Source organism: Scyliorhinus canicula, chromosome 10 (assembly GCF_902713615.1).
Source record: "Scyliorhinus canicula chromosome 10, sScyCan1.1, whole genome shotgun sequence".
NCBI lineage: Eukaryota > Metazoa > Chordata > Chondrichthyes > Carcharhiniformes > Scyliorhinidae > Scyliorhinus > Scyliorhinus canicula.
The window spans coordinates 34,763,299-34,777,960 of record NC_052155.1 but is presented as its reverse complement, the minus strand read 5'-3'; the positions used below and the strand labels follow the sequence as shown (position 1 = coordinate 34,777,960).

The 14,662-nt window shown below is 43.8% G+C and overlaps 1 protein-coding gene across 1 annotated transcript in view; it reads right to left on the bottom strand.

Moving 5' to 3' along the window:
- Nucleotides 1–14,662, bottom strand: part of col22a1 (collagen, type XXII, alpha 1) — a 375,895-nt gene that overhangs the window by 191,520 nt on the left and 169,713 nt on the right. The window contains exon 12 of the mRNA XM_038808788.1: nucleotides 12,047–12,085. Within this exon, the coding sequence (XP_038664716.1) occupies nucleotides 12,047–12,085 (39 nt within the window). The remainder of the gene's footprint in view (nucleotides 1–12,046; nucleotides 12,086–14,662) is intronic.

The window sequence follows — 14,662 nt, the reverse complement described above, 5'->3', positions numbered from 1 at the left end:
GCCATGTCTCCCGGCAGTCATATTTTTCATAGCCCGCTTGACAGTCTGAGACTGGAACTTAACTTGCCATTGTGAGGGTTGGTAAATATCTTCAGTCTCCTTTAGGTTGAGGCTGAGACTAATTCTTTGGTATGCTTATACGAAGGTGTCAAGCATGGTTTGGAGATGCTCTTTAGAACATAGAACATAGAACAGTGCAGCACAGAACAGGCCCTTCGGCCCTCGATGTTGTGCCGAGCAATGATCACCCTACTCAAACCCACGTATCCACCCTATACTCGTAACCCAACAACCCCCCCTTTAATCTTACTTTTTAGGACACTACGGGCAATTTAGCATGGCCAATCCACCTAACCCGCACATCTTTGGACTGTGGGAGGAAACCGGAACACCCGGAGGAAACCCACGCACACACGGGGAGGACGTGCAGACTCCGCACAGACAGTGACCCAGCCGGGAATTGAACCTGGGACCCTGGAGCTGTGAAGCATTTCTGCTAACCACTATGCTACCGTGCTGCCCTTTCTTCTGAGAGAACGGAGGAGGCCTTTTCATCCACACACTGAAGTTCCACAAGCGATGTCAGCATTGTTTTCTTTTTTCGGGTTATTTTTTCTATCCATCTGATAAACGATGTCCATTCCACTGGGCAGCTTGTCCTTGACAAAGTGAAGGATCTTGGTGATGAAGATGAAGAAAAGAGTAGGGACAAAAACACATCCCTGCTTGATTACAGTCTTGACGTTGAATGTTTCTGTCTTATTTCTGCTAGTGAGGACTGTCACCAACACCTTGTTGAGGAGGAGTCAGAGGATGTTGATGAATTTCTCTGCACAGCCACCATTTGACAATGTCTTCCACAGCACATAGAACATAGAACATAGAACAGTACAGCACAGAACAGGCCCTTCGGCCCTCGATGTTGTGCCGAGCAATGATCACCCTACTTAAACCCACGTAACCCGTATACCTGTAACCCAACAATCCCCCCATTAACCTTACACTACGGGCAATTTAGCATGGCCAATCCACCTAACCCGCACATCTTTGGACTGTGGGAGGAAACCGGAGCACCCGGAGGAAACCCACGCACACACGGGGAGGACGTGCAGACTCCACACAGACAGTGACCCAGCCGGGAATCGAACCTGGGACCCTGGAGCTGTGAAGCATTGATGCTAACCACCATGCTACCGTGAGGCCCCAACTGATTGAGTCAAAAACCTTGGTCAGATCAATGAAGGCCATTTACAGTAGTTGATGCTGCTCCTGGCATTACTCTTGAAATTGTTGAGCAGTGAAACTCATGTCTATTGTTCCATAGTTTGGTTGGAGGTCTAAATGGCTTTCTGAAAGGATTTCTTCAGAGACCTTGAGAACCTGTCTAGTGAGGATTTGGGTGATGATCGTCCTGGTGATCGAGAGTATGAAGATTCCTCAGTAGTTCCCACAGTCTGCTTTTTCTCCTTTCTTGATGATTCTGGCGATGATGGCAGACAATTATCATTTGTTTGATGAAAAGCCCCAATATATGTGTCAGAGATTTAGGAAATCCAGTAGGGTTTTTTTTTTTTTCCAGCTGGTTTTTGGTCTTCCAACCTCTGTTAACCATTGAATTAAATTTCTGAAAAGTTTTTTTTTGACAAGGAAAGACTAGCGTTCATCAAATTCACGGTTGGTTTAGCTCAGCGAGCAGGGCTGGTTTAGCTCAGGAGGCTAGACAGCTGGTTTGTGATGCAGAACAAAGCCAGCAGCGCGGGTTCAATTCCCGTACCAGCTGAGAATTCTGAATTCTCCCTCTGTGTACCCGAACAGGCACCACAATGCGGCGACTAGGGGCTTTTCACAGTAACTTCATTGCAGAGTTAATGTAAGCCTACTTGTGATAATAAAGATTATTTACATTTCACAGTCTTTGATTGTCAGATAAGGTTGGAAGCTACAAAAACAATAAAAGCCTAAAACTTAAAGCTCTGCATCTGAATGCAGGTAGCATTCAAAACAAGATAGATGAACTGATGGTACAAATAGAAAAGAATAAGTATGATTGATAGCCATTGTAGAGACTCAGCTGCAGGATGATAGATTGTGACCTGAATATTGAAGAGTGTGTAACATTTAGAAAGAACAGAAAGTTCAGAACAGGTAGTGGAGTGGCTCTGTTAATTAATGATGGCACTAGCACATTAGAGAGGGATGACCTAAGTTCATTTTTTCCAATTACTCTTCTAAGAACAAATAATTCCAAGGGAAGAGACCATCATCTGTGGTTAACTAAAAAAGTTAAACAGTGCGCAAAGAAAAAAACACACATTTTCACAAAAACATGTGCTAGGTCAAAAAATTGGAAAGAATATAAAGAACGTCAAAGAATGACAGAAAGATTGATAAGGAAGGAAAAAGTAGATTGGAGATAAAGCTAACCAGCAATATCAAGGTGGACAGTTAGAGTTTGCATCAATATTTAAATAAGAAAGGAACTACAAGGTGAGCAGTGGTCTATAGAAAAGGCATCTGGTGAACTGGTAATAGAAATAATCAATGGTGGATAATTAAACAGATATTTTGAATCTATCTTCACCGTGGTAGACACCTGTAATATCCCAGAAATAGCTGTAAATCAGTAAATGGGAAGGTGGAGCTCAGGAATATTACAATTATCAGCAAAGTAACATTGAGAAAAGCATTGGGTCTGCGAGATGATAAATCCCTGGGTCCTGATGGACTTCACCCCAAGGTCTTGAAAGAAGTGGCTAATGAGATAGTTGATGCACTGATTAAAATTTTCCAAAATTCCCAACATTCGGGAAGATTCCATTAGATTGGAAGATAGAAAACGTAACTCCTTTATTCAAAAAGGGAGGAAGACAGAAAGTAGAAAACAATATGCCAATTAGTTGAACATTTTCATAGTGAAAACATCAAAAGCCAATGTTAAAGATGCTCCAGCAGGGCACTTGGGAAAATTCAAAGCGATCAGGCAGGGTCAACATGTTTTTGTGAAAGGAAAATCATGTTTAACCAATTTATTGGCATTCTTTGAGGGAGGCACATATGCTATGGATAAAGGGGAACCAGTAGATGCACTATATTTAGATCTCCAAAAAATAATTAATAAGGTGCTACGTAAAAGGTTATTGCATAAAGGTTCATGGTGTAGGGGGTCAGCTCAATAGTAAAGTTATCTCACCGGATACAACATCTGTGCTAAATCAATTATTCCTTCAGGTGATTTTACAAGGAATCATTACTCTTTTCATTGGTATTATCATCCCCAAATCTGAAAGTCATGGAACTTCCAAATTCCTTAACCTTGTTCCAATCAAGGGCAGCACGATGGAGCAGTGGTAGCACTGCTGCCTCATAGCACCGAGGTACCAAGTTCAATCCCAGCTCTGGGTCACTGTCCGTGTGGAGTTTACACATTCTTCCTGTGTTTGTGTGGGTTAGGCCCCCACAACCCAATTATGTACAGGGAAGGTGGATTGGCCATGCTAAATTGCCCCTCAATTGGAAAAAATGAATTTGGTACACTAAATTTACAAAAAAATACCTTGTTCCTTGTCACTTAAAAGAATCCAGGTAACATTTCAACAAGTCTATTCCAGATACTGTAGATGTACATTGCTGTCTAATACAGCACAATTGAAGGACTCGGATCAGCTCATTCATCACTGGACTGAAACTCCTCATTACTATGACAATGCCTTTGCTTTGATCAATATATCACTCCTCTTCTGCTTCGTCCTCTTCTTCTTCAGAGTTTTCTGTCTGATGCTTGGTTTCAAATACCCCATCATATCTCTTTGGACAGTTTATTACACAATAGAATTTTGAATCACACCTAATAACAACAATTGACCCACCCTGGACTTTTCTGGAATTCATTTTCTGTTGAAATATCCCAATTCATTTCTCGTGCCATTATTGTTAAAGGTGATTCTTTCCTCATTATTTGTAGTTATTAATCTTCTTCCATATTGACACTTGCAGCCTGTTTCTACACCACCTTGCCGTCCGGTTAACATTGTCTCTTCCAAAGTCTGTCATATCACCTATCGGCCTATTTGTGTCATGAATGTTGCCGCGAAGGAATGTTTGCCTTTTTAGAGCCTCTGACATTTGTTCTAATAGGGTTTGTCTTTCTGCAAATTTAACTGCCATAAGTTTAGCACAGTCCAATAATTTAAATGCCAGTATTGGCTGAGGGATTTCTGCTGAATTTGATGATATACTCTGTTATGGAGGTATCCTCTGACTTTGCAAATCTGTCAAAATCTGCCCGGCCTCATAAGCACTTAAAAAGTCATCCTTTTGGTGAATTATATCCATGAAAGTTAATGATGTATCCAAACCTTCATCTGTGTCCAACTGATCCAAATACCTTGCATCTTATTTTGCTTTTGTATGGGAATAAAAATACCAAGGCCATTCATTTTTTCTTGGGCAAGGACATAAACCCATGTCCAAATGGTAACGTCATTCTTCCATTAGTCATAGGGTTGACACTCATCAAACAATGGTGGATAGTCATACCCCAACTCTTAGATTCAGACGTTTGTTTTCCTAGTTTATCGAAATCACTCTTTTAGGTTAGAATTCAGAATAGTCTATCATTCAAAGAAAGCTTAGTATGCAATCCTTTTTACCTATCAGCAGGAACCATCCTCTGCTATCATTGTTAATCTCCAATAGTATCTCTTTAATAAGAACTCAAAAGCAAGTCTTGACATCATCAACTTCAATTTTATAGTGTTCTACTATCACTTATCCTCCAATTCCAATGTCAGCTGTATATATATATATATATATGTGTGTGCGTGCTGTCTATCAAACAATCAGTGTGGTCTATTAAACAATTAAAATTCTAATTCTAACTTAAGCTGTGGGGAACATGAACTCTTTTCTATCATCCGCCACATTAAAGGGATAACTTTTACCTTTGTCTTACAGATCTTAAACTTGGCATACTGGCAGACTTCTCAAAGGGTTTAGGTGAACAGATGGGAAAACTTTTACTTCATTATAAGATAACTTTAATTGATAGCTACTGACTGTCTGTTTAAAGGGTTTAAAGGCTGAAGATGGGTAGAGTAGCTAAACGAGCCTCATCCCAGTAAAGACCCCAGCTCTGAGTCCCTCCAGCGCAGCACAAGTCCCGTTGACCCACATCTCCCATTAAGGACCTTCCTTGGCAATCTGTAGGCAATTATAGGGAGGGCACATACCCCCTTGCCACCAGTTGGACTGCAACTTGCCAGGTTGGCATTGTCAAGGGGCGGGGCCTAGTGGGGGAATGAGGGGATAAGGCAGGAATCAGGGAGTTTGAAGAGGGGGACTGGGGGTACTGAATGAGGGAGGGGCTTGCCAATAACTAGGGTGGGGGCGGGGTTGTCGTTCCGGCAATATGGGGTGGGGGGGAGACTGCAGCAGCACTTTGAGATGAGGGCACCCTTTAGGAATGGTGCTGCAGTCTCTGAGGTGCAGGACCTGACAGAGAGATTAGGTTCCGACCCTCTTAGTTCCAGTGAGCACCCCGGTGTGCCATCGAATGGCACTGAAAACCCGACTGAGCTGATTTCTAAGTGCCATCAAATGACATGTTGAGGTTGTTCCGAGCACCAGCGGGAATCATTCTGCTTTTCCCGCTGGTGGGAGCCAATTGGGAGAATCGCGCCTGATATATTGTGATGCACAACGGTCACTGACACCTGGGAGGTTTGCTCAGAAACCGTAGAATCTACCTTGATCGCATCGGCTACTTAATGTACAGTGGTGTGTTCAACACATGTTATCCTGGCAATTCTACTAATGTCATGTTAGTTCTTAATTTTAGCTTCTAAGATACATGTTGCCAATTCTGACTTTGTACAGTAAAGTTTAATTTGTTTGTTTAAAACCATTGCATTTTGCAGCTTTATTCTCCTGCTGGGATTTCAAACTTTGTCTTCTTTAAATAAAGTGTTACTTGTCCCTAACAAGATCATAACAATGGGATAAGGCTGGTGCCAAGTGATTGAGAACAAAATATCAAAATAAGTATAAATTAACAGTTGGAAAAAGCAAATTTCCATTTATATAGCATATTATCTCCTTTGCAGGCTCGAACAATCTTATAACCAATTAAATACTTTTCAAACAGAGTCATCATGTACGTGTCGGAAAAATAGATGTTAATTGTACACACAAGGATGCGACTTTAACAGTGAATTAAGTGAACATCCCATCACTCTGGTTTTTGTTAAAGGATGAATGTTGGTCACCTCACTTCAACTCTTCAACTAATGCCGGAAAATACTTAATCTCCAGTCGAATTGAGATGGGTTTTGATTGGATGTAACTCAAATAACAGTGCCTTTGACCATGCAGCTCTCTCTCACCAATGCACTAGAGCATCAGCCTCGATTTATAGGCTCAAGACTGAGTACAGAGATAGGCTCACAAACAAGGCAGGGGCCTGACAACTCAACCCAACCAATGCATAGTGTTTAGCTAGTTAGATCCTGGAGAGCAACACCAATGTGGTGAGATTGGATTAAGGTTATTAAGCATTCATTTATAAATTTTATGAAGTAAGTGTTTTCGGGCTGGAACGAGCATCAGATATCAGGCCAGAATTATTCCAGTGTTAAAAACAGCTTGTAAGTGACGCCAGCCAGAACAACTTAGTCAGCATTGCTATTAGAGGTCTCAGTGTCAATTACTATAAACGTTTAACTGGCTCCTTAAGAATTTGTATAATTCTAAACATTGGAGAATGGCTGTTCAAATCTTCAAAGAATGATAAAAGGACTAAATGCAGCAGTTTACTGTCATCATCTATCATCGTCCCCCCCCACCCCAACTCCCCACCCCCACCCCACCAAGCCTCCCAATAGTTTATTTCTGCTTCTTAGCTTCATGTGAATCATCCTGGTATCTATAATGGGAATAAACTTGACCCCATTAACAATATTTTATGGACCCGATTCAATGGGAGAAAAATAGATTCCCGTTTTGGGTGCGTTTAGAGGGCGTTTATCGGCACGTGTAGCGTCGAGAAACATTGTGCTATTTAGTGGTACTTTGCTGAGTTATTTTGGCCACGGCGAGGAATGCCGTGCTGAGGCTGGACTTACATAAGTCCCTGCACTAACGCCCCGATCTTTCAAATCCCGTCAGCCACCCCACTGTACCTTCTTTGACCCACCCCACTACAGCCAACGTATCTCTTCCGGGGTCCATGAAGCCCAACCCTCATCCCACCTCTTAAGGGCTAGGCACCCCCGGGCCGATCCCTGACATCAGCAACCTGGCACCTGGGTACCTTGGCACTGCCATACTGTAACTTTGGCAGTGCCACCCAAGATACCAGGTTGTCAGTGCCGTGGTGCCAATGGGAATGCCAGGGTATCATCCTGACATGTACTCGACCACTCAGGGTTTAATAGCCAGGGAGACCCCTCCCCCCAGGTGCTGTTCCGCCTGGTCCACATTTGTGTGGACCAATGTAAAACGACATAATGGCGCGGTCTCGCTGGGGAGGCTGTTCGCTCATTCATATTTAAATGAGCCTAATGAATCATTTAGTCAAATTATGATCTGTATCATGCTCAGTGAGGACGAGATCCACATTGCGACATCTCACGAGGTTCAGTTGAATAATGTGACTAAATGTGAGGTTATCCACTTTGGTAACAAAAACAAGAAGGAAGAATATTACCGAAATGGCTATAGATTGAGAGAGGGGAATGAGCAATGAACAAAGAACAAAGAAAAGTACAGCACAGGAACAGGCCCTTCGGCCCTCCAAGCCTGCGTCGACCATGCTGCCCGTCTAAACTAAAATCTTCTACACTTCCGGGGTCCGTATCCCTCTGTTCCCATCCTATTCATGTACTTCTCAAGGCGCCCTTTAAACGTCACTATCGTCCCTGCTTCCACCACCTCCTCCGGCAGCGGGTTCCAGGGACCTACTACCCTCTGTGTAAAAAACTTGCCTCGTACATCTCCTCCAAACCTTACCCCTCGCACTTAAACCTATGCCCCCTACTTTCCCGGAGCGGATAAACTACAACATTTTCTTCGCAGCCTTCACCATGTCATTGATGAAGATGAACATCTTGCCAAAGTAATCCCCACATCCCCACTACTTGCCTTCAAACAACCGCACAACCTCAAACAAACCATTGTTTGCAGCAAACTACCCAGCCTTCAGAACAGCGACCATGACACCACATAACCCTGCCATGACAATCTCTGCAAGACGTGCCAGATCATCGACATGGGTACCTCCATTACACGTGAGAATACCACCCACCAGGTACGCAGTGCATACTCGTGCGACTCGGCCAATGTTGTCCACCTCATATGCTGCAGGAAAGGATGTCACGAAGCGTGGGACATTGGCGAGACCATGCAGACGCTGCGACAATGGATGAACAGACATCGCACAATAATCGCCAGGCAGGAATGTTCCCTTCCAGTCAGGGAACATTTCAGCAGTCAAGGGCATTCAGCCTCTGATCTCCGGGTAAGTGTTCTCCAGGGCGGCCTTCAGGGCGCGCGACAACGCAAAATCGCCGAGCAGAAACTTATAGCCAAGTTCCGCACGCATGAGTACGGCCTCAACCAGGACCTTGGATTCATGTCGCATTACATTCACCCCTCACTATCTGGCCCGGGCTTGCAAAATCCTGCCAACTGTCCTGGCTTGAGACAATTCACATCTCTTTAACCTGGGGTTACCCCTATCTCTGGATCTGTAAAGACTTAATTACCTGCAAATGCTCACATTCAAAGCATTGTCTTACATCTTTGACTTTGTCTATATGTATGTTTTTGGAACCTACCTCTTCATTCACCTGAGGAAGGAGCTGCACTCCAAAAGCTAGTGATTTGAAACAAACCTGGACTTTAAACTGGTGTTGTAAGACTTCTTACTGTGCTCACCCCAGTCCCATGCCGGCATCTCCACATCTATGCCCCCTAGTAAATGACCCCACTACCCTGGGAAAAAGCCTCTGACTATCCACTCTGTCTATGCCCCTCATAATTTTGTAGACCTCTATCAAGTCGCCCCTCAACCTCCGACGTTCCAGTGAGAACAAACCAAGTTTATTCAACCTCTCCTCATAGCTAATGCACTCCATACCAGGCTGCATCCTGGTAAATCCCTTCTGCACCCTCTCTAAAGCCTCCACATCCTCTGACTGTCAATACCCTTGAGGGTTCTACCATTCACTCTATATTCCCTACCTGTATTAGACCTTCCAAAATGCATTACCTCACATTTGTCCGGATTAAACTCCATCTGCCATCTCTCCGCCAAAGTCTCCAAATGATCAAAATCCTGCTGTATCCTCTGACAATCCTCATCGCTACCAGCAATTCCACCAACCTTTGTGTCGTCCGCAAACTTACTAATCAGACCACTTACATTTTCCTCCAAATCATTTATATATACTATGAACAGCAAAGGTCCCAGCACTGATCCCTGTGTAACACCACTAGTCACAGCCCTCCAATCAGAAAAGCACCCTTCCATTGCTACTCCCTGCCTTCTTTGACCTAGCCAGTTCTGTATCCATCTTGCCAGCTCACCTCTGATCCTGTGTGACTTCACCTTCTGTACCAGTCTGCAATGAGAGACCTTGTCAAGGGCCTTACTGAGGTCCATATAAACAACATCCATTGCCCTACCTGCATCAATCGTGAGACCTGGGTGTCCTTGTACACCAGTCATTGAGTAAGCATGCAGGTGCAGCAGGTAGTAAAGAAGTCAATTGGAACAAACGGATTCGAGTACAGGTGCAGGGATGTCTTGCTGCAATTATACAGGGCCTTAGTGTGACCAACCTGAAATATTATGTGCAGTTTTGGTCACCTGATCTGAGAAAATATATTCTTGCTATCGAGGGAGTGCAGCAAAGATTTACCAGACTGATTCCTGGGAGGGTGGAACAGACATATGAAGAAAAATTGAGTTGGTTAGGATTGGATTCACTGGAGTTTAGAAGGGTGAGGGGAGATCTCATAAAAGCTTCTAAAATTCTAACAGGACTAGACAGGGTAGATGCAGAAAGGATGTTCCCAATGGTGGGGGAGTCCAGAACCAGGGTCAGAACTCATAGACCATCTCGGACTGAGATGAGGAGAAATCTCTTTACCCAGAGAGTGGTGAGCCTGTGGAATTCACTACCATAGAAAGTAGTTGAGGCCAAAACATTGGGGGCGGGATTCTCTCTTGGCGAATGCTGGAATCGGGAAACGCGATTGGGCAGAGAATCGGTTTTGACGCCAAAATCGTGGTGGGCACCGGTTTCACACCGAATCGCAATTCTCTGTTGCCTCGTCAGCCACATCAACGCATTACAGAATGCACTTACAGAAATCATTATCATTAGCGAGCCTATCCTGGTATTCTCTGGTACCTCCGCGCTTCTACGCCTCAACTGGGGTGAATTATCGACACGAGGTTCACTTATGCTTCTACAAATTGTGAAAAAGGCACCGTGGCTACTGAGGGACAGAAAGGGGGAACAGAAAGTGTTCAACATCACCAGCAGACATTGAGGCAGATACCAAAATATCATTTAAAAGGATATGCTGTGGCATAAATATTTGAGAAAGGAAAAATATGAAAGGATCTCTGAGAATGGGGTTACCAGGGAGAGCTCTCGTCTGTATTGTGACTTATCCCATGCTATGGTTTAGAAATGATGCTGAGCTAGCTTAGGATGATGTGCCATGTGCGAAGCATCCAAACACTGAGCCCACATCTCTTGGTGCATGCTATTGGTTTGGCCCAAGTTGTTCTGTGCTGGCTGGTTTTGGCAACAACAAATTTAATTTACATAATGTGATAAGGAGTCTAAGGTGTCTTTCAAGATCAATATTAACAAAAATGTGACATAGGATCACACTTTGGTCAAAGAGATAGGATTGAAGTTATGTCTTAGAGGAGGAGAAACAGAGAGAGAGGCAGAGAATTTAGTGAGGGAATTTCATAGTTTAGGTCTGTGGAAGTTGAAGGCACCACCACCAATGATGTAGTGATCACAATTGGGAATGCGTCAGGGACCAGAATTGGAGATCAGTGGAGATTTCAGAGAGTTGTATGGCTGGAGGAGGTTACAGAAATAGGGAGGGCTGGGGCCATGGAAGTGTTCCAAAACCAGAGTGAGAATTTAAAAATTGAAGTGTTTGTCAATGTTGTGCACAGACAGCTGGGGTGATAGATGAATGGAAGCAGGGGTGGTTTCCAGCTCTTCCCATGGGCAGGATCTTCCAGTCTTGCTGAATTCGACACCGCTGTGGTTTTCCCCAACAGTGGTATGGGCAAGGAATGTAAATCAGCATCGACTTCAGTGGGACCGCAAGATTCCACTGGCAACTCATGGTGAGCTGCCTTCACATGGAAAAACTCGCTTCAAGAGGCGCTGGTGAATTCCATCCCAATGTGACTCAGGAGAAGTTACGTGTAAATACGTGAAGTCAATTTTGACCGATGATCCTCATACAAATTTCTTACTTTCACACATTGTTTGAGTCCGAAATGCAGCCCAAGGAGATAGAGATAGGTAGAGCTTGTTCAAAGTGATCTTCTTAACACTGATCTTCTTAACACCTTCTCGGGACCATTGTTTAGATTCTTTCACACAACCGTGATCACTCCCTTTGCCTGTTGTTGCAAGACATCTTTGTCATTTAATCTTCCCCGGCATCTAACCAATCCCTATTCTTCCCATTTACTCCACTTGACCATCACCACTTGTCCAACAGCATAAACCCCAAAGAAGTCACGTTAAACTCTGTTTGTCTTTCCACAGATGCTGCCAGACCTACTGAGCTTTTCCAGCACTTTCTAATTTTATTTCAGACCTCCATCATCCACCGTAGTTTTGCTTTTGGGATTGTTTTCAAATTTACATTTTTCATGGTTTTCAATTTTGCATTAAAATGGAGAGTTATATCCAAATCATTTTCACACATTTTTTTCACATGTACTGGCACACATGTACCCTCATCTGAGAGTGAATTTTCCCAGCCTAGAAAATAGTCTTACCTTTTCACCTTTTCCTTGTGAAGTAGAGCTTATTCTGCCCTGGAATATAAAGAAGGTTATCAGTAAAGCTACCTCCCAGTGCCATCATTAATGTAAACTTAAAAATATCCCACCTAAACTGACCATTCTGTTCCATCTTTCTCAATTATATCATAAAAGAACTGGTACTTTGTCAAAGGTTTGTTGGCCACTTTGCACAGGTCATTCTCAATTTCTGCAGGCCTCCTTTAAAGGGAAGGCACTTGTCAAACATGTGGATCTGGAATTTCCATGAAATATGTCTCTATAACTTTGGTTGGCAGATCAGTGGACACCGAAAGAGATGGCATAAATGGCTAAAGCAGCTGTATACACCGTTCATCAGGAGTTCTGATACTATGGGGAATCTCTTCCATTTTGAACAGATATTTTTCCAGAGAGTAACTAACTCTTAAACATAGGTGTAAAATTGTGTAGCAACAAGAAAATGGGTGAAGGGGGATTATTTAAAATAAGTCTTTCTTTGGATTGCCACCTTGTCGCAGTGGAGGGCTTGAACATTTTGTTGATCTTGAGAGCAATGCCATCGGGAATCTGAAACTCCCAGCAGGATCACCCTTGACGGAAAGTTTGGACGGGAGGAACCAAACAAAGCGCAATCCAAAACAAGTCCTCAATGGTGGATCAGGCAGCAGATGCGCACATTGCATTAATGGCTGCGATGGTGAAAAAGGCTGCAGCCGGAGGGAGATTCCCCCCCCCCCCCCCGTCTTTGACGTTCCCTTGCCACTGGAACTGGACCTACCCTCTGTCAAGGACCTTGTGCCTGCTGATGTGCCATTTTAAAAGATGCCCCACACCAGGTATCTATCGAGATGAAACCAACACCACCACTCTCCACACAGACAAGCCCGATGGCGAGAGATAATGGGGACAGGAGCATGAGATCTGGAAGTCCCTAGTTTCAGACTGGCATGTGGTCGATTCAGTCATCTCACTGTTGGAATATGGAAATTAGAGCATTTTGGCAGCATTCTTTATATCGAATAAAAAAGGTGTCCTAAAGGACACCAAGCTGACTGGGAAACTGCACCCACCAGCTCATATACCTGCAGTCAGAAAATCAAAGTTAAACTTAATTTTGGAACCTGGAACGTGTGAATCTTCACGGAAAATGAGCAAAACAATTGACTGGAACGGAGAACTGCTCGTTTCCCATGAACTCAAGCACTTCAACATTGTGTTTGCTGCCCAGCAAGAGACCTGAAGTACAGGTGATGGGCAGCTGAGGAAAGATGGAAGGTTGCACCTTCTTCTGGAGAGGATCAGCCCAAGACACATGGAATTGAATTCACCATCAAGAACAAACTCATCAACTGACTCTCAGAGCTCCTTCTTAGCATCAATGAGTGCCTCATGACCCTCTGTCGACAACATGCCAAGAACCAGCAAGTAACGTTCGTGAGTGTCTATGCCCCAAACTTTGATTCCAATGATGAGTTTAAAGGAGGCTCCTACTCCATCATGGATACCATACTCTCCAATATTCCTGAGGAAGATAAGATCATCTTCCTTGGGGACATCCACACAAGGGATGTAAAGGATTCCCAAACCTGGAAAGGAACCATTGGAAAGGAAGGAGTTGGGAATTTCACCAAATTTAGGGAACACCAGCTTGTCGCACACTGTTCCACAAAAAAGACAAGTTCTAGACTTCCTGGAGATATCCACGATCAAAGCTCTGGCTCATGATCGACTTCCTCATCGTCCGATCCCGAGACCAAAAGGATGTCCACATCACCAAAGCGATGACTAGTGCAGATGACTGTTGGACAGGAAACGGGCTCATCCGCTCCTCTATTTCCATCAATCTCCACCAGAAGCAGTGAACAATAAAGAAACAGCTCAGAAAAACATCAATGTTGAGTGGCTGCAAGAGCCAAATGTGTCAGTGAACTTCCAAAAATGTTTTCTCCGAAATCTCCAAAGTGTCCATTCTAATGGAGCAGAGGAAAACTGGAAAAAGCTGAAGGTAGCCATCATCTCAAACTGTGAAGAAACCACTGGTTAAAAGACCATAAACACCAAGACTGGTTTGACGAGAATTACCACATCATCCAAGACCTCATCCGACAAGAAGAGGAAAGCTCTCCCTGCCTGGCAAACGACATAACCAGCAAGACAAAGAGGAGATGCTCATCAATCAGGCAGAGTACAAAGGAAATCAAGAACCAGTGGTGCACTGAGAAAGCTAAGGAGCTGCAACTCCTCACTGACAACCAGCACACTCAGGGATTCTTCAGTGCCACCAACACAATATATGGACCCAACACCCACTCAAACTGGTGCAGAGTAAGGATCGAACCCTCTTTGGAGACAGAAAACATCGGCCGTCGATGAAGAGAACACTTTAAAGAACACCTAAACCGTGATACAATCATAGATGAGAATGTGATTGAAAAAATCCCCTAACTTCCCATCAAAGGTGATCTTGGACTCCTGCCAAGCCTGGATGAAGTCGAAGCTGCCATGAAACACATGAAGAATGTAAAAGCCACAGGAGTGGACAGGATTCCAGCGGAGATTTTCAAACTTGGAGGAGAAGAGATCACCCATCATCTCCATTAGATGTTCATG